The sequence below is a fragment of the Plectropomus leopardus genome, chromosome 20 (genome assembly GCF_026936395.1).
Source record: "Plectropomus leopardus strain MGB_pleo_1.0 chromosome 20, ASM2693639v1, whole genome shotgun sequence".
Lineage (NCBI taxonomy): Eukaryota > Metazoa > Chordata > Actinopteri > Perciformes > Serranidae > Plectropomus > Plectropomus leopardus.
In genome coordinates this window covers 29068308-29089949 of record NC_142195.1, presented here as the reverse complement: position 1 = coordinate 29089949, position 21642 = coordinate 29068308, and the positions used below count along the sequence as shown (strand labels likewise).

Here is a 21642-nt window from a genome sequence, read left to right as displayed (position 1 = left end):
GTTGAAAAAATGACCAAAGAGGCAAGGCTATAGTATGGAAAAATGTCAAAATATGACACGTCCCAAAAACAGCTGAAAACATCTCAAAACAACATAAAATAGCGTGCTGATGAATGCTATAGCATAGACTTTTGCAAAAACAACCAAAAACACAAAAATTTAGCATGTTGAAAAAATGACCAAAGAGGCAAGGCTATAGTATGGAAAAATGTCAAAATATGACACGTCCCAAAAACAGCCGAAAACACCTCAAAACAGCATAAAAAAGCGTGCTGATGAATGCTATAGCATAGACTTTTGCAAAAACAACCAAAAACACAAAAATTTAGCATGTTGAAAAAATGACCAAAGAGGCAAGGCTATAGTATGGAAAAATGTCAAAATATGACACGTTCAAAAACAGCCGAAAACACCTCAAAACAGCATAAAAAGCGTGCTGATGAATGCAATAGCATAGATTGTACAAGAAACGACCAAAAACACAAAAATTTAGCATGTTGAAAAAATGACCAAAGAGGCAAGGCTATAGTATGGAAAAATGTCAAAATATGACACGTCCCAAAAACAGCCAAAAACATCTCAAAACAACATAAAATAGCGTGCTGATGAATGCTATAGCATAGACTTTTGCAAAAACAACCAAAAACACAAAAATTTAGCATGTTGAAAAATGACCAAAGAGGCAAGGCTATAGTATGGAAAAATGTCAAAATATGACACGTTCCAAAAACAGCCGAAAACACCTCAAAACAGCATAAAAAGCGTGCTGATGAATGCTATAGCATAGATTGTACAAGAAACGACCAAAACACAAAAATTTAGCATGTTGAAAAAATGACCGAAGAGGCAAGGCTATAGTATGGAAAAATGTCAAAATATGACACGTCCCAAAAACAGCCAAAAAACATCTCAAAACAACATAAAATAGCGTGCTGATGAATGCTATAGCATAGACTTTTGCAAAAACAACCAAAAACACAAAAATTTAGCATGTTGAAAAAATGACCAAAGAGGCAAGGCTATAGTATGGAAAAATGTCAAAATATGACACGTCCCAAAAACAGCCAAAAACATCTCAAAACAACATAAAATAGCGTGCTGGTGAATGCTATAGCATAGACTTTTGCAAAAACAACCAAAAACACAAAAATTTAGCATGTTGAAAAAATGACCAAAGAGGCAAGGCTATAGTATGGAAAAATGTCAAAATATGACACGTTCCAAAAACAGCCGAAAACACCTCAAAACAGCATAAAAAAGCGTGCTGATGAATGCAATAGCATAGATTGTACAAGAAACAACCAAAAACACAAAAATTTAGCATGTTGAAAAATGACCAAAGAGGCAAGGCTATAGTATGGAAAAATGTCAAAATATGACACGTCCCAAAAACAGCCAAAAACATCTCAAAACAACATAAAATAAGCGTGCTGATGAATGCTATAGCATAGACTTTGCAAAAACAACCAAAAACACAAAAATTTAGCATGTTGAAAAAAGACCGAAAAGGCAGGCAAGGCTATAGTATGGAAAAATGTCAAAATATGACACGTCCCAAAAACAGCCGAAAACACCTCAAAATAGCATGAAATAGCGTGCTGATAAAAACCAAAGCATAGACTTTTGCAAAAACGGCAAAAAACACAAAAATTTAGCATGTTGAAAAAATGACCGAAGAGGCAAGGCTATAGTATGGAAAAATGTCAAAATATGACACGTCCCAAAAACAGCCAAAAACACCTCAAAATAGCATGAAATAGCGTGCTGATGAATGCTATAGCATAGACTTTGCAAAAACAACCAAAACACAAAAATTTAGCATGTTGAAAAATGACCAAAGAGGCAAGGCTATAGTATGGAAAAATGTCAAAATATGACACGCCCAAAAACAGCCGAAAACACCTCAAAACAGCATAAAAAGCGTGCTGATGAATGCAATAGCATAGATTGTACAAGAAACGACCAAAACACAAAAATTTAGCATGTTGAAAAAATGACCAAAGAGGCAAGGCTATAGTATGGAAAAATGTCAAAATATGACACGTCCCAAAAACAGCCAAAAACATCTCAAAACAACATAAAATAGCGTGCTGATGAATGCTATAGCATAGACTTTTGCAAAAACAACCAAAAACACAAAAATTTAGCATGTTGAAAAAATGACCAAAGAGGCAAGGCTATAGTATGGAAAAATGTCAAAATATGACACGTCCCAAAAACAGCCAAAAACATCTCAAAACAACATAAAATAGCGTGCTGATGAATGCTGTAGCATAGACTTTTGCAAAAACAACCAAAAACACAAAAATTTAGCATGTTGAAAAAAATGACCGAAAAGGCAAGGCTATAGTATGGAAAAATGTCAAAATATGACACGTTCCAAAAACAGCCGAAAACACCTCAAAACAGCATAAAAAAGCGTGCTGATGAATGCAATAGCATAGATTGTACAAGAAACGACCAAAAACACAAAAATTTAGCATGTTGAAAAAATGACCAAAGAGGCAAGGCTATAGTATGGAAAAATGTCAAAATATGACACGTCCCAAAAACAGCCAAAAACATCTCAAAACAACATGAAATAGCGTGCTGATGAATGCTATAGCATAGACTTTTGCAAAAACAACCAAAAACACAAAACTTTAGCATGTTGAAAAAATGACCAAAGAGGCAAGGCTATAGTATGGAAAAATGTCAAAATATGACACGTCCCAAAAACAGCCAAAAACATCTCAAAACAACATAAAATAGCGTGCTGATGAATGCTATAGCATAGACTTTGCAAAACCAACCAAAAACACAAAAATTTAGCATGTTGAAAAAATGACCGAAAAGGCAAGGCTATAGTATGGAAAAATGTCAAAATATGACACCTCCCAAAAACAGCCGAAAACACCTCAAAATAGCATGAAATAGCGTGCTGATGAAAACCAAAGCATAGACTTTTGCAAAAACGGCAAAAAACACAAAAATTTAGCATGTTGAAAAAATGACCGAAGAGGCAAGGCTATAGTATGGAAAAATGTCAAAATATGACACCTCCCAAAAACAGCTGAAAACACCTCAAAATAGCATGAAATAGCGTGCTGATGAATGCAATAGCATAGATTGTACAAGAAACGACCAAAAACACAAAAATTTAGCATGTTGAAAAAATGACCAAAGAGGCAAGGCTATAGTATGGAAAAATGTCAAAATATGACACGTTCCAAAAACAGCCGAAAACACCTCAAAACAGCATAAAAAGCGTGCTGATGAATGCGATAGCATAGACTGTAGAAAAAACGACCAAAAACACAAAAATTTAGCATGTTGAAAAAATGACCGAAGAGGCAAGGCTATAGTATGGAAAAATGTCAAAATATGACACGTCCCAAAAACAGCCAAAAACATCTCAAAACAACATAAAATAGCGTGCTGATGAATGCTATAGCATAGACTTTTGCAAAAACAACCAAAAACACAAAAATTTAGCATGTTGAAAAAATGACCAAAGAGGCAAGGCTATAGTATGGAAAAATGTCAAAATATGACACGTCCCAAAAACAGCCAAAAACATCTCAAAACAACATAAAATAGCGTGCTGGTGAATGCTATAGCATAGACTTTTGCAAAAACAACCAAAAACACAAAAATTTAGCATGTTGAAAAAATGACCGAAGAGGCAAGGCTATAGTATGGAAAAATGTCAAAATATGACACGTTCAAAAACAGCCGAAAACACCTCAAAACAGCATAAAAAAGCGTGCTGATGAATGCAATAGCATAGATTGTACAAGAAACGACCAAAAACACAAAAATTTAGCATGTTGAAAAAATGACCAAAGAGGCAAGGCTATAGTATGGAAAAATGTCAAAATATGACACGTCCCAAAAACAGCCAAAACCATCTCAAAACAACATAAAATAGCGTGCTGATGAATGCTATAGCATAGACTTTTGCAAAAACAACCAAAAACACAAAAATTTAGCATGTTGAAAAATGACCGAAAAGGCAAGGCTATAGTATGGAAAAATGTCAAAATATGACACGTCCCAAAAACAGCCGAAAACACCTCAAAATAGCATGAAATAGCGTGCTGATAAAAAACCAAAGCATAGACTTTTGCAAAAACGGCAAAAAACACAAAAATTTAGCATGTTGAAAAAATGACCGAAGAGGCAAGGCTATAGTATGGAAAAATGTCAAAATATGACACGTCCCAAAAACAGCCAAAAACACCTCAAAATAGCATGAAATAGCGTGCTGATGAATGCTATAGCATAGACTTTTGCAAAAACAACCAAAAACACAAAAATTTAGCATGTTGAAAAATGACCAAAGAGGCAAGGCTATAGTATGGAAAAATGTCAAAATATGACACGTTCCAAAAACAGCCGAAAACACCTCAAAACAGCATAAAATAAGCGTGCTGATGAATGCAATAGCATAGATTGTACAAGAACAACCAAAAACACAAAAATTTAGCATGTTGAAAAATGACCAAAGAGGCAAGGCTATAGTATGGAAAAATGTCAAAATATGACACGTCCCAAAAACAGCCAAAAACATCTCAAAACAACATAAAATAGCGTGCTGCTGAATGCTATAGCATAGACTTTTGCAAAACAACCAAAAACACAAAAATTTAGCATGTTGAAAAAATGACCGAAGAGGCAAGGCTATAGTATGGAAAAATGTCAAAATATGACACGTCCCAAAAACAGCCAAAAACATCTCAAAACAACATAAAATAGCGTGCTGATGAATGCTATAGCATAGACTTTTGCAAAAACAACCAAAAACACAAAAATTTAGCATGTTGAAAAAAATGACCGAAAAGGCAAGGCTATAGTATGGAAAAATGTCAAAATATGACACGTTCCAAAAACAGCCGAAAACACCTCAAAACAGCATAAAAAAGCGTGCTGATGAATGCAATAGCATAGATTGTACAAGAAACGACCAAAAACACAAAAATTTAGCATGTTGAAAAATGACCAAAGAGGCAAGGCTATAGTATGGAAAAATGTCAAAATATGACACGTCCCAAAAACAGCCAAAAACATCTCAAAACAACATGAAATAGCGTGCTGATGAATGCTATAGCATAGACTTTGCAAAAACAACCAAAAACACAAAACTGTAGCATGTTGAAAAAATGACCAAAGAGGCAAGGCTATAGTATGGAAAAATGTCAAAATATGACACGTCCCAAAAACAGCCAAAAACATCTCAAAACAACATAAAATAGCGTGCTGATGAATGCTATAGCATAGACTTTTGCAAAACCAACCAAAAACACAAAAATTTAGCATGTTGAAAAAATGACTGAAAAGGCAAGGCTATAGTATGGAAAAATGTCAAAATATGACACCTCCCAAAAACAGCCGAAAACACCTCAAAATAGCATGAAATAGCGTGCTGATGAAAACCAAAGCATAGACTTTTGCAAAAACGGCAAAAAACACAAAAATTTAGCATGTTGAAAAAATGACCGAAGAGGCAAGGCTATAGTATGGAAAAATGTCAAAATATGACACCTCCCAAAAACAGCTGAAAACACCTCAAAATAGCATGAAATAGCGTGCTGATGAATGCAATAGCATAGATTGTAGAAGAAACAACCAAAACACAAAAATTTAGCATGTTGAAAAAATGACCAAAGAGGCAAGGCTATAGTATGGAAAAATGTCAAAATATGACACGTCCCAAAAACAGCTGAAAACATCTCAAAACAACATAAAATAGCGTGCCGATGAATGCTATAGCATAGACTTTTGCAAAAACAACCAAAAACACAAAAATTTAGCATGTTGAAAAAATGACCGAAAAGGCAAGGCTATAGTATGGAAAAATGTCAAAATATGACACGTCCCAAAAACAGCCGAAAACACCTCAAAATAGCATGAAATAGCGTGCTGATAAAAAACCAAAGCATAGACTTTTGCAAAACGGCAAAAAACACAAAAATTTAGCATGTTGAAAAATGACCAAAGAGGCAAGGCTATAGTATGGAAAAATGTCAAAATATGACACGTTCCAAAAACAGCCGAAAACACCTCAAAATAGCATGAAATAGCGTGCTGATGAATGCAATAGCATAGACTTTTGCAAAAACAACCAAAAACACAAAAATTTAGCATGTTGAAAAAATGACCAAAGAGGCAAGGCTATAGTATGGAAAAATGTCAAAATATGACACGTCCCAAAAACAGCCAAAAACATCTCAAAACAACATAAAATAGCGTGCTGATGAATGCTATAGCATAGACTTTTGCAAAAACAACCAAAAACACAAAAATTTAGCATGTTGAAAAAATGACCAAAGAGGCAAGGCTATAGTATGGAAAAATGTCAAAATATGACACGTCCCAAAAACAGCCAAAAACATCTCAAAACAACATAAAATAGCGTGCCGATGAATGCTATAGCATAGACTTTTGTAAAAACAACCAAAAACACAAAAATTTAGCATGTTGAAAAAATGACCAAAGAGGCAAGGCTATAGTATGGAAAAATGTCAAAATATGACACGTCCCAAAAACAGCTGAAAACATCTCAAAACAACATAAAATAGCGTGCCGATGAATGCTATAGCATAGACTTTTGCAAAAACAACCAAAAACACAAAAATTTAGCATGTTGAAAAAATGACCTTAAAGGCAAGGCTGTAGTATGGAAAAATGTCAAAATATGACACGTTCCAAAAACAGCCGAAAACACCTCAAAACAGCATAAAAAAGCGTGCTGATGAATGCTATAGCATAGACTTTTGCAAAACCAACCAAAAACACAAAAATTTAGCATGTTGAAAAAATGACCAAAGAGGCAAGGCTATAGTATGGAAAAATGTCAAAATATGACACGTTCCAAAAACAGCCGAAAACACCTCAAAACAGCATAAAAAAGCGTGCTGATGAATGCAATAGCATAGATTGTACAAGAAACGACCAAAAACACAAAAATTTAGCATGTTGAAAAAATGACCAAAGAGGCAAGGCTATAGTATGGAAAAATGTCAAAATATGACACCTCCCAAAAACAGCCGAAAACACCTCAAAATAGCATGAAATAGCGTGCTGATAAAAACCAAAGCATAGACTTTTGCAAAAACGGCAAAAAACACAAAAATTTAGCATGTTGAAAAAATGACCGAAGAGGCAAGGCTATAGTATGGAAAAATGTCAAAATATGACACGTTCCAAAAACAGCCGAAAACACCTCAAAACAACATAAAATAGCGTGCTGATGAATGCTATAGCATAGACTTTTGCAAAAACAACCAAAAACACAAAAATTTAGCATGTTGAAAAAATGACAGAAAAGGCAAGGCTATAGTATGGAAAAATGTCAAAATATGACACGTCCCAAAAACAGCCAAAAACACCTCAAAATAGCAGGAAATAGCGTGCTGATGAATGCTATAGCATAGACTTTTGCAAAAACAACCAAAAACACAAAAATTTAGCATGTTGAAAAAATGACCAAAGAGGCAAGGCTATAGTATGGAAAAATGTCAAAATATGACACGTCCCAAAAACAGCCAAAAACATCTCAAAACAACATAAAATAGCGTGCTGATGAATGCTATAGCATAGACTTTTGCAAAAAACAACCAAAAACACAAAAATTTGACATGTTGAAAAAATGACCGAAGAGGCAAGGCTATAGTATGGAAAAATGTCAAAATATGACACGTCCCAAAAACAGCCGAAAACACCTCAAAACAGCATAAAAAAGCGTGCTGATGAATGCTATAGCATAGACTTTTGCAAAAACAACCAAAAACACAAAAATTTAGCATGTTGAAAAAATGACCAAAGAGGCAAGGCTATAGTATGGAAAAATGTCAAAATATGACACGTCCCAAAAACAGCCAAAAACATCTCAAAACAACATAAAATAGCGTGCTGATGAATGCTATAGCATAGACTTTTGCAAAAACAACCAAAAACACAAAAATTTGACATGTTGAAAAAATGACCGAAGAGGCAAGGCTATAGTATGGAAAAATGTCAAAATATGACACGTCCCAAAAACAGCCAAAAACATCTCAAAACAACATAAAATAGCATGCTGATGAATGCAATAGCATAGATTGTACAAGAAACGACTAAAAACACAAAAATTTAGCATGTTGAAAAAATGACCAAAGAGGCAAGGCTATAGTATGGAAAAATGTCAAAATAAGTCAAAGCATAGCAAGAAGCAGCAAGAAAAAAAAACTTTTTATGGCATTGTGTTTTGTTGATGATTATTTGTTGATTTTCAAACTTTCTCTGTGTGTTTCCACGTTTGTTTGTTTTTGTGCTTTTAATTTTTCATGTAATGTTTTGTTTTCATGGTGATCCAACAGAAAATGTTAATAATTATGTTTGCCAATAAAACTTCCTGTGAAACATTTAATGTGTGTTGTATGTTTTAAATTTGAACCACACGACATTTTTCTCATTTCTGAAGACATATTTTACTATCAACTGTCTTGACATGCCATTTAATGTTGGTTGCAGCTATTTTTTTTAAATGTCATGTTTGGATATTTTTTGCCATAGAATGTATAAAGATGTCAAAATATGACACGTTCCAAAAACAGCCGAAAACACCTCAAAACAGCATAAAATAGCGTGCTGGGAAACGCCAAAGCACAGACTATTGCAAAAACGGCAAAAAACAGAAAAATTGGGCATGTTGAAAAAATGACCAAAGAGGCAAGGCTATAGTATGGAAAAATGTCAAAATATGACACGTTCCAAAAACAGCCGAAAACACCTCAAAACAGCATAAAAAAGCGTGCTGATGAATGCAATAGCATAGATTGTACAAGAAACGACCAAAAACACAAAAATTTAGCATGTTGAAAAAATGACCAAAGAGGCAAGGCTATAGTATGGAAAAATGTCAAAATATGACACGTCCCAAAAACAGCCAAAAACATCTCAAAACAACATAAAATAGCGTGCTGATGAATGCTATAGCATAGACTTTTGCAAAAACAACCAAAAACACAAAAATTTAGCATGTTGAAAAAATGACCAAAGAGGCAAGGCTATAGTATGGAAAAATGTCAAAATATGACACGTCCCAAAAACAGCCAAAAACATCTCAAAACAACATAAAATAGCGTGCTGATGAATGCTATAGCATAGACTTTTGCAAAAACAACCAAAAACACAAAAATTTAGCATGTTGAAAAAATGACCAAAGAGGCAAGGCTATAGTATGGAAAAATGTCAAAATATGACACGTCCCAAAAACAGCCAAAAACACCTCAAAACAGCGTTAAATAGCATGCTGATAAATGCAAAAGCATAAATTGTTCAAGAAACAACCAAAAACACAAAAATTTAGCATGTTGAAAAAATGACCAAAGAGGCAAGGCTATAGTATGGAAAAATGTCAAAATATGACATGTCCCAAAAACAGCCAAAAACATCTCAAAACAACATAAAATAGCGTGCTGATGAATGCTATAGCATAGACTTTTGCAAAAACAACCAAAAACACAAAAATTTAGCATGTTGAAAAAATGACCGAAGAGGCAAGGCTATAGTATGGAAAAATGTCAAAATATGACACGTCCCAAAAACAGCCAAAAACATCTCAAAACAACATAAAATAGCGTGCTGATGAATGCTATAGCATAGACTTTTGCAAAAACAACCAAAAACACAAAAATTTAGCATGTTGAAAAAATGACCAAAGAGGCAAGGCTATAGTATGGAAAAATGTCAAAATATGACACGTCCCAAAAACAGCCGAAAACACCTCAAAACAGCATTAAATAGACTGCTGATTAATGCTTTCGCATAGACTGTTGCAAAAACAACCAAAAACACAAACATTCGGCATGTTGAAAAAATGACCGAAGAGGCAAGGCTATAGTATGGAAAAATGTCAAAATATGACACGTTCCAAAAACAGCCGAAAACACCTCAAAACAACATAAAATAGCGTGCTGAGACACGCCATAGCATAAACTTTTGCAAAAACGGCCAAAAACACAAAAACTTAGCATGTTGAAAAAATGACCAAAACGGCAAGGCTATAGTATGGAAAATGTCAAAATATGACATGTCCCAAAAACAGCCCAAAACATCTCAAAACAGCATAAAATAGCGTGCTGATAAATGCTTTAGCATAGACTGTTGCAAAAAACAACCAAAAACATAAAAATTTGACTTGTTGAAAAAATGACCGAAGAGGCAAGGCTATAGTATGGAAAAATGTCAAAATATGACACGTTCCAAAAACAGCCAAAAACATCTCAAAACAACATAAAATAGCGTGCTGATGAATGCTATAGCATTAACTTTTGCAAAAACGGCCAAAAACACAAAAATTTAGCATGTTGAAAAAATGACCAAAACAGCAAGGCTATAGTATGGAAAAATGTCAAAATATGACACGTCCCAAAAACAGCCAAAAACACCTCAAAACAGCGTTAAATAGCATGCTGATAAATGCAAAAGCATAAATTGTTCAAGAAACAACCAAAAACACAAAAATTTAGCATGTTGAAAAAATGACCGAAGAGGCAAGGCTATAGTATGGAAAAATGTCAAAATATGACACGTCCCAAAAACAGCCGAAAACACCTCAAAACAGCATTAAATAGACTGCTGATTAATGCTTTCGCATAGACTGTTGCAAAAACAACCAAAAACACAAACATTCGGCATGTTGAAAAAATGACCGAAGAGGCAAGGCTATAGTATGGAAAAATGTCAAAATATGACACGTTCCAAAAACAGCCGAAAACACCTCAAAACAACATAAAATAGCGTGCTGATGAATGCTATAGCATAGACTTTTGCAAAAACAACCAAAAACACAAAAATTTAGCATGTTCAAAAAATGACCGAAGAGGCAAGGCTATAGTATGGAAAAATGTCAAAATATGACACGTTCCAAAAACAGCCGAAAACACCTCAAAACAACATAAAAAAGCGTGCTGATGAATGCAATAGCATAGATTGTACAAGAAACGACCAAAAACACAAAAATTTAGCATGTTGAAAAAATGACCAAAGAGGCAAGGCTATAGTATGGAAAAATGTCAAAATATGACATGTCCCAAAAACAGCCAAAAACATCTCAAAACAACATAAAATAGCGTGCTGATGAATGCTATAGCATAGACTTTTGCAAAAACAACCAAAAACACAAAAATTTAGCATGTTGAAAAAATGACCGAAAAGGCAAGGCTATAGTATGGAAAAATGTCAAAATATGACACGTCCCAAAAACAGCCGAAAACACCTCAAAACAGCATTAAATAGACTGCTGATAAATGCTTTAGCATAGACTGTTGCAAAAACAACCAAAAACAGAAACATATGACATGCTGAAAAAATGACCGAAGAGGCAAGGCTATAGTATGGAAAAATGTCAAAATATGACACGTTCCAAAAACAGCCGAAAACACCTCAAAACAGCGTTAAATAGCATGCTGATAAATGCAAAAGCATAAATTGTTCAAGAAACGACCAAAAACACAAAAATTTAGCATGTTGAAAAAATGACCAAAGAGGCAAGGCTATAGTATGGAAAAATGTCAAAATATGACACGTCCCAAAAACAGCCGAAAACATCTCAAAATAGCATGAAATAGCGTGCTGATGAATGCAATAGCATAGACTTTTGCAAAAACAACCAAAAACACAAAAATTTAGCATGTTGAAAAAATGACCAAAGAGGCAAGGCTATAGTATGGAAAAATGTCAAAATATGACACGTCCCAAAAACAGCTGAAAACACCTCAAAATAGCATGAAATAGCGTGCTAATAAAAACCAAAGCATAGACTTTTGCAAAAACGGCAAAAAACACAAAAATTTAGCATGTTGAAAAAATGACCGAAGAGGCAAGGCTATAGTATGGAAAAATGTCAAAATATGACACGTCCCAAAAACAGCCAAAAACATCTCAAAACAACATAAAATAGCGTGCTGATGAATGCAATAGCATAGATTGTACAAGAAACGACTAAAAACACAAAAATTTAGCATGTTGAAAAAATGACCAAAGAGGCAAGGCTATAGTATGGAAAAATGTCAAAATAAGTCAAAGCATAGCAAGAAGAAAAAAAAACTTTTTATGGCATTGTGTTTTGTTGATGATTATTTGTTGATTTTCAAACTTTCTCTGTGTGTTTCCACGTTTGTTTGTTTTTGTGCTTTTAATTTTTCATGTAATGTTTTGTTTTCATGGTGATCCAACAGAAAATGTTAATAATTATGTTTGCCAATAAAACTTCCTGTGAAACATTTAATGTGTGTTGTATGTTTTAAATTTGAACCACACGACATTTTTCTCATTTCTGAAGACATATTTTACTATCAACTGTCTTGACATGCCATTTAATGTTGGTTGCAGCTATTTTTTTTAAATGTCATGTTTGGATATTTTTTGCCATAGAATGTATAAAGATGTCAAAATATGACACGTTCCAAAAACAGCCGAAAACACCTCAAAACAGCATAAAAAAGCGTGCTGATGAATGCAATAGCATAGATTGTACAAGAAACGACCAAAAACACAAAAATTTAGCATGTTGAAAAAATGACCAAAGAGGCAAGGCTATAGTATGGAAAAATGTCAAAATATGACACGTTCCAAAAACAGCCGAAAACACCTCAAAACAGCGTTAAATAGCGTGCTGATGAATGCAAAAGCATAAATTGTTCAAGAAACGACCAAAAACACAAAAATTTAGCATGTTGAAAAAATGACCAAAGAGGCAAGGCTATAGTATGGAAAAATGTCAAAATATGACACGTCCCAAAAACAGCCAAAAACATCTCAAAACAACATAAAATAGCGTGCTGATGAATGCTATAGCATAGACTTTTGCAAAAACAACCAAAAACACAAAAATTTAGCATGTTGAAAAAATGACCAAAGAGGCAAGGCTATAGTATGGAAAAATGTCAAAATATGACACGTCCCAAAACAGCCAAAACATCTCAAAACAACATAAAATAGCGTGCTGATGAATGCTATAGCATAGACTTTTGCAAAAACAACCAAAAACACAAAAATTTAGCATGTTGAAAAAATGACCAAAGAGGCAAGGCTATAGTATGGAAAAATGTCAAAATATGACACGTCCCAAAAACAGCCAAAAACACCTCAAAACAGCGTTAAATAGCATGCTGATAAATGCAAAAGCATAAATTGTTCAAGAAACAACCAAAAACACAAAAATTTAGCATGTTGAAAAAATGACCGAAGAGGCAAGGCTATAGTATGGAAAAATGTCAAAATATGACACGTCCCAAAAACAGCCGAAAACACCTCAAAACAGCATTAAATAGACTGCTGATTAATGCTTTAGCATAGACTGTTGCAAAAAACAACCAAAAACACAAAAATTTGACTTGTTGAAAAAATGACCGAAGAGGCAAGGCTATAGTATGGAAAAATGTCAAAATATGACACGTTCCAAAAACAGCCGAAAACACCTCAAAACAACATAAAATAGCGTGCTGAGACACGCCATAGCATAAACTTTTGCAAAAACGGCCAAAAACACAAAAACTTAGCATGTTGAAAAAATGACCAAAACAGTAAGGCTATAGTATGGAAAATGTCAAAATATGACATGTCCCAAAAACAGCCCAAAACATCTCAAAACAGCATAAAATAGCGTGCTGATAAATGCTTTAGCATAGACTGTTGCAAAAAACAACCAAAAACACAAAAATTTGACTTGTTGAAAAAATGACCGAAGAGGCAAGGCTATAGTATGGAAAAATGTCAAAATATGACACGTTCCAAAAACAGCCGAAAACACCTCAAAACAGCATAAAAAAGCGTGCTGATGAATGCAATAGCATAGACTTTTGCAAAAACAACCAAAAACACAAAAATTTAGCATGTTGAAAAAATGACCAAAGAGGCAAGGCTATAGTATGGAAAAATGTCAAAATATGACACGTCCCAAAAACAGCCAAAAACATCTCAAAACAACATAAAATAGCGTGCTGATGAATGCTATAGCATAGACTTTTGCAAAAACAACCAAAAACACAAAAATTTAGCATGTTGAAAAAATGACCGAAAAGGCAAGGCTATAGTATGGAAAAATGTCAAAATATGACACGTTCCAAAAACAGCCGAAAACATCTCAAAACAGCGTTAAATAGCATGCTGATAAATGCAAAAGCATAAATTGTTCAAGAAACGACCAAAAACACAAAAATTTAGCATGTTGAAAAAATGACCAAAGAGGCAAGGCTATAGTATGGAAAAATGTCAAAATATGACACGTCCCAAAAACAGCCAAAAACATCTCAAAACAGCATAAAATAGCGTGCTGATGAATGCTATAGCATAGACTTTTGCAAAAACAACCAAAAACACAAAAATTTAGCATGTTGAAAAAATGACCAAAGAGGCAAGGCTATAGTATGGAAAAATGTCAAAATATGACACGTCCCAAAAACAGCCAAAAACACCTCAAAACAGCGTTAAATAGCATGCTGATAAATGCAAAAGCATAAATTGTTCAAGAAACAACCAAAAACACAAAAATTTAGCATGTTGAAAAAATGACCAAAGAGGCAAGGCTATAGTATGGAAAAATGTCAAAATATGACACGTCCCAAAAACAGCCGAAAACACCTCAAAACAGCATTAAATAGACTGCTGATTAATGCTTTAGCATAGACTGTTGCAAAAACAACCAAAAACACAAACATTCGGCATGTTGAAAAAATGACCGAAGAGGCAAGGCTATAGTATGGAAAAATGTCAAAATATGACACGTTCCAAAAACAGCCGAAAACACCTCAAAACAACATAAAATAGCGTGCTGAGACACGCCATAGCATAAACTTTTGCAAAAACGGCCAAAAACACAAAAACTTAGCATGTTGAAAAAATGACCAAAACGGCAAAATGTCAAAATATGACATGTCCCAAAAACAGCCCAAAACATCTCAAAACAGCATAAAATAGCGTGCTGATAAATGCTTTAGCATAGACTGTTGCAAAAAACAACCAAAAACACAAAAATTTGACTTGTTGAAAAAATGACCGAAGAGGCAAGGCTATAGTATGGAAAAATGTCAAAATATGACACGTTCCAAAAACAGCCGAAAACACCTCAAAACAGCATAAAAAAGCGTGCTGATGAATGCAATAGCATAGACTTTTGCAAAAACAACCAAAAACACAAAAATTTAGCATGTTGAAAAAATGACCAAAGAGGCAAGGCTATAGTATGGAAAAATGTCAAAATATGACACGTCCCAAAAACAGCCAAAAACATCTCAAAACAACATAAAATAGCGTGCTGATGAATGCTATAGCATAGACTTTTGCAAAAACAACCAAAAACACAAAAATTTAGCATGTTGAAAAAAATGACCGAAAAGGCAAGGCTATAGTATGGAAAAATGTCAAAATATGACACGTTCCAAAAACAGCCGAAAACATCTCAAAACAGCGTTAAATAGCATGCTGATAAATGCAAAAGCATAAATTGTTCAAGAAACGACCAAAAACACAAAAATTTAGCATGTTGAAAAAATGACCAAAGAGGCAAGGCTATAGTATGGAAAAATGTCAAAATATGACACGTCCCAAAAACAGCCCAAAACATCTCAAAACAGCATAAAATAGCGTGCTGATAAATGCTTTAGCAAAGACTGTTGCAAAAACAACCAAAAACAGAAACATATGACATGCTGAAAAAATGACCGAAGAGGCAAGGCTATAGTATGGAAAAATGTCAAAATATGACATGTCCCAAAAACAGCCGAAAACACCTCAAAACAACATAAAATAGCGTGCTGAGACACACCATAGCATTAACTTTTGCAAAAACGGCCAAAAACACAAAAATTTAGCATGTTGAAAAAATGACCAAAACGGCAAAATGTCAAAATATGACACGTCCCAAAAACAGCCGAAAACACCTCAAAACATCATTAAATAGACTGCTGATAAATGCCATAGCATAGACTTTTGCAAAAAAAAAAAAAAGCTCGAGCAGCATTTACCGTGTCCATGTAATGAATGCCATCAAACATTTTAATAACTAGTCAGACAGACACTAAAGGTGCAGGGAGCTGCTGGGGTACTCACAGTCACAGGTTTGGTTTTGGGTGGGAGGGGGAACGGGGACCGGCTCTGCGTGGGGCTCTACGGCCTCCATGGGTATCATCACTGCAGAGGGTGCCGAGCTTTTGGGCTGAGGGACAGAGAGAGCGATCGGCATGCAGGGAAAACTGGGCATTTTAAGGGTAAAGCTCGATATGTTCTATAGTTTTGTTACTGAACTGACCTTAATGCTCACTAGAGCATCAAATGTGGATTAATCCGCTGCTGAAAATAGTCCAAACATGTTTGTTTTTGTCTTTTTTATGGCATTTGTTGACAAAAATATAGAATCAAACTAGCTCTACCCTTCAGGAACAAGAGTCTGTAAGATGTCGGGACACAGAGGGAGAGGTAGACTGTTATTCTAAGAGGAGGAAGGACAAACAAAAAGACTGTAGTAAGAGTTGTACAGTGCCTTTTCAGCAACACTGTGGGACAGAGAGGAGAAACGTACAGTATTAGTCAGAGCAAACAAAACCCAGGAGCGACACACACACAACAGACGGAGCGGCACACACTTAAATAACCGAGAAAAGAGACGGCAGCTTTGGAGATGACAGCAGCTGCGTGTGTGCAGGTAGACACTCACCTCCTCGTCGCTCTCTGGCTCCGCCGCCTTTTTCTCCTTCTTCTTCTTCTTGTCATCCTCCTTCTTCTTCTTGTCTTTGTCTGGCAGGATGTCGTCCAGCCAGGCCAGGTCGTGTTGTGAGAACATCAGATCCAGCAGCTTCCTCACGACCATCAGACCCAAAATCTGCACACAGAGGAAGAAAATCAACCGAACGCCGACACTTTTACAACAACAACAACAACATACAACAACATGCAACAACACTCACCATGACTGGGAAGATGATGGCCAGGAAGGTGGACTTGAGGATCCAGAGGACGGCCAGACAGATGATCTGGACGAGGGTGAAGAGATGGACGCGTCTCAGAGGAACGTGGCGAAGGAAGGAGAAGTCCGGCTGGTGTTTAGCCGGCATGAGATACAACTTTATACGCTCCCAGAACTGAAACACGAACACACAACACATTCAGAACCCGTGAATGTGAAATAAATGGTTAAACTAAACTATGATGTTTGGGTCGTTTTTTCAACATGCCATAATGTGGTGTTTTTTGGACATTTTTGCAACATTCTATGCTATGACGCGTCTCCGCACGCTATTATATGTGGTTTCCAGCTGTTTTGGGGACATGTCACATTTTGACATTTTCTGCCATAGTACAGTATGAAGTATGAATACTACAGCCTTGCTTTTTTGGTCGTTTTTTCAACATGCTATTTTATGATGTTTTTGGCTATTTTTGCAACTTTCTATGCTATGGCACGTCCCGGCTAGCTTTTTTATGCTGTTTTAAGGTGTTTTCAGCTGTTTTTGGGACATGTCATATTTTGACGTTTTTGCCTTTTCGGTCAGTTTTTTAACATGCTATATTTTTGTGTTTTTGGTTGTTTCTGCAACAGTCTATGCTATGGTGTGTCTCGGCACGCTATTTTATGCTGTTTCGAGGTGTTTTCAGCTGTTTTTGGACATGTCATATTTTGACATTTTTGCCATACTATAGCCTTGCTTCTTCGGTCATTTTTTTCAACATGCTATATTTTGGCGTTTTTGGCCGTTTTTGCAACAGTCTATGCTATGGTGTGTATTGGCATGCAGTTTTATGCTGTTTTTAGGTGTTTTCGGCTGTTTTTGGGACATGTCCTATTTTGACATTTTTCCATACTATAGCCTTGCTTTTTCGGTCATTTTTTCGACATGCTATATTATGTTTTTGGAAGTTTTTTGACATTCTATACCATGACATGTCTGGACATGCTATATTTTGGCGATGTGTTTGGGTCATTTTAAACAACATACTACACTTTGTCATTTTGGGGCCATTTTGGGTCATTTTTGACAGCATACTACACTATGTCGTTTTGGGTAATTTTTTTTCTTTGATGTTTTTGAATCAGTATTTATGACATAATATACTATATGGTTTTTTTTTAGCCATTTTGGTTATTTTTGACAACATACTATACTTTGATGTTTTTTGGGCCATTTTGGGTCATTTTTGACAGCATACTATACTATAAAATGTTTGGGTCATTTTTGATGATATACTATAGTATGATATTTTTGGATGATTTTTGAAGACATACTATACTATGACTTTTTTCATGATTTTGGCAAACACATTACACTGTGTTGTGTTCGGGTCATTTTTTAAGTCATACTATTCTATGATATTTTTGTGCATTTTTGATGACAAACTATACCATGACTGATTGTGGACGACATGAGTTTGTTTGTGTGATTTTGGAAGGTGTACCATACCGTGACATTTTTGGGGTGCTGAAATAAAGAGAATGCTGTGAGTTTTTAGTGAGTAAAACAGAGATGTGGACATAAATTTCAGTGTACCTGAATGCCGCTCAGAGAGGCCACTCCCATGTAGAGGAACACTCCATACAGAACTGGCATGGGGATATACTGAAATAAACAGTTAAAATACATTTTAGGATAAGAGAAAACTGACTGATTAAAAAAAAAGCTCCTGTTCACACATGTACTTATTTACCTGGAGAACTGGAGCGAGGAAAACCGAGAGTCCGGTCAAAACGAACACCAGGATACCCGTCAGCCTCTGCTCCCTACAGATAAAACGTCATGCAGCATTAAATGGATGCAGCGGGAAAGATTCGGACACATACACGCAGTGTCGGGACAGTCTTACCTGACTCCGAGGAACTGTGGCTGCTCTCCGGGCGCGCTGGACTCGCTCTCCATCTTCAGAGAGTCGATGTGCGCGATGGAGATGACGGTCGCTGCCACGTACCACGGCAGACCCATGAAGGAACACAAAGCCATCAGCACGCCGACCCAGAACAGGTCCAGGTGGTAGCCACACCCTTTCTGCAGGATGAAAACAAACATCTGAGGACAATATGTGACTGCAAATCTGTGTGAAGTGTCTTAAATCTGCATTCTTTCATATGACCAGCAGGGGGAAGGGCGTGTCTGAGCCCATTTCTCATTTATTATCTCAATAAAAATGTTTCCGACTGATGACTTTTTCAACTGTTTGTTTCAAGTCTTCTCGAATACAACATGATGTTTATTTCCTAAATTACGGTCCCATTTAGGAGATGAGTAAATAATACATGCCGTAAAGCCGCCACACCTTTCTGTATCAAAGCTCGATTGTGGAACGGGAGGATAAAGTTCTCGTCTTTCTTTGTTTTATTTGCATTTTAATAAATTATACCGTAAAGCATCATTGGAGTTACTGATCAAAAAAGAAAAGAAAAAAAAAACCAAAAAAAACGGAAAGCTACAAAAAATAAAATAAATAACAACATTATTATTATTATAGTAACTGTATAAGTTCATATGAAGACATTTAACTGAATACATAATTTTTAATTCTTAATATATAATTTCCCAATAACTAATGAATTCAAGTCAACATAGGACAGGACTTTTGTAGAATTTAAAACAGATTTTCTGTGAAGTAAAAGAAGCTGGTGTTGATGACTTTGGGTTTATTTACCTTCAGTTTGTTTTCTTTGCGGTTGACGATGACGGCGCTGATCTGCTGGTCCATGAAGATGAGGATGGTGACCAGGAGGGCGGGAACGAAGCTGGCCAGATACCACCACCACGGGTTCTTACCGAACGGCATCACCAACCAGCCGCGGTCTGAACGCGTGGGCTGATCACGCCAACGCAGAAAAATGACAAATAAATACACCCAACAGGTGAAAGCTGACACACGTCCACCTTAACCCTTTAAACATGAGTTAATTCATGCATTTCTAGCAATAAATAAACATATAAAATAATAATAATAACAACAATAATAATAATAATAATAATAATAATAAATTAAATAAAGGTAGTTGAAAATTTACCATAATAAAAGAAGCACAGCAAATTTTAAAAAAAGGAAATGATGTAAAAAAAAAAAAAGATTAAAAATTGTAATTATGTTACATAAATTTAAATATGTAACTATGATTATGACTTTAACTATAGTTTTCTGGACATATTTCCCCAGCTAAAATAATTTTCTACAAATTTTTGGGATATTTAAAAAAACATAAATAAATAAAAATAAAACCAATTAGCTCAAAGGTTTTAATATTTATGAAACAAGTCTGAACACAGCACAAGAGAACTGATGTCAATCCAGGTTTCAAAGGGTTAAAGAACTACATGCTTTACATCTGCATTAATAACTGTGTGACTCTTACTTTACACAACTGCTGGCATGCACAAAAAAAACAGAAAAACAAAAAAACATGCAAAACAACTGTTACTTTAAACCTCTGCTGACATGCACACAACCAAAAAAATAAAAATTAAAATAAAATAAAAAATCATGCAAAACAACTGTTAATTTACACCACTGCTGACATGCACACAATCAAAAAATAAAAACAAAATTTAAAAAAACATGCAAAACAACTTTTCATTTACACCACTACTAGCATGAGCACATGCAAAAAAAACATGCAAAACAACTGTTACTTTTAAAAAAAAAAAAAAAAAAAGAAATACAGCTGTTACTTTACACCACTGCTGACATGCACACATGCAAAAAAAAAATGCAGCCATTTGTCATAAATACAAAGATTTTCAAACTCGTATTTTGGTGAGGAATCAAATACCTTGAACTCGGTTGGAACGATTAGTTTGGGAGTGTCTAACCCCATCAACATATCCAGACCCACAAAGGACATGATTGACATGAAGATGGCAAAATCACTGATTAGCTTCCTCAGCTACGACAAACAGGGAGACGTGAAGTGTGACGGCGAAAAGTACAAGAGAAAGGTTCGCACATGGGGAGATGAAGACAGAAAAAAAAGAGAATCACTGCATTGATAAAATCAAAATAAAACGACTGATTAAAAATGTGTAAAAACTACACTCTCGAGGGACAGAAACTACAGTTCGGGGAATGAGGAGGAAGTATTTCGGGAAGACCTTGATCTCGGTGGGCACGTGCAGTTTGGGGGTGTCGAGCTCCATCAGGCAATCCAGTCCGCAGAAGACCAGGATGGAAATGATGATGGCGAAATCGCTGAGGAGGGAGCGGAGCTGGAGAACGTTCAGGGAGAGCAGAGGAGGAGACGGGAGAGGACGATCTGGTATCGATGAGGAGGTTACGGTTCGGGTACGGAGGAGGAGGAAGCTGCTGATAATTGGTGCAAACTTTCAGCAGCTCCGAAGGATAAAAGATGGTGAAATTCTTTATTTATTATTCATCAGAGACGATTTTTAAATCTATATCAAATGTATCGTTTTAGAAAGGATTTTTATTAAACGGGAATTGTGACCACACGTGTGACATTTAATTTTTCTAATGGCTTGATTGCAAAATTAGCAAAACCCAATTTAATTTTTTACAGATGCATTTAAGTATTTTGATTATACTCATTTTTTTATATTCTTATTTTTATTCTTATTTTATTATTTTTTCTACCATTCATTTTAAACATTTCATTAGTTTTTATATTTAATTTCTTTATTTTTATTTGTTTATTTCTTATAT

General features: G+C 35.2%; 1 protein-coding gene across 15 annotated transcripts in view; it reads right to left on the bottom strand.

Moving 5' to 3' along the window:
* slc4a5b (solute carrier family 4 member 5b) overlaps positions 1–21642 on the bottom strand; it is an 81492-nt gene that overhangs the window by 32595 nt on the left and 27255 nt on the right. For 6 of the 15 annotated variants that reach the window (XM_088070811.1, XM_088070815.1, XM_088070816.1 and 3 more), the window contains 8 exons: positions 21075–21188; positions 20756–20869; positions 19636–19797; positions 18820–18998; positions 18664–18736; positions 18507–18575; positions 16929–17102; positions 16679–16843 (listed from right to left, as the gene is read on the bottom strand). In XM_088070811.1, coding sequence (XP_087926937.1) covers positions 16679–16843; positions 16929–17102; positions 18507–18575; positions 18664–18736; positions 18820–18998; positions 19636–19797; positions 20756–20869; positions 21075–21188 — 1050 coding nt within the window. Of the gene's footprint in view, positions 1–16074; positions 16181–16504; positions 16518–16678; positions 16844–16928; positions 17103–18506; positions 18576–18663; positions 18737–18819; positions 18999–19635; positions 19798–20755; positions 20870–21074; positions 21189–21642 lie in introns of all 15 variants that reach the window. The other 9 variants (XR_015775107.1, XM_088070821.1, XR_015775108.1 and 6 more) reach the window with 6 other exon arrangements.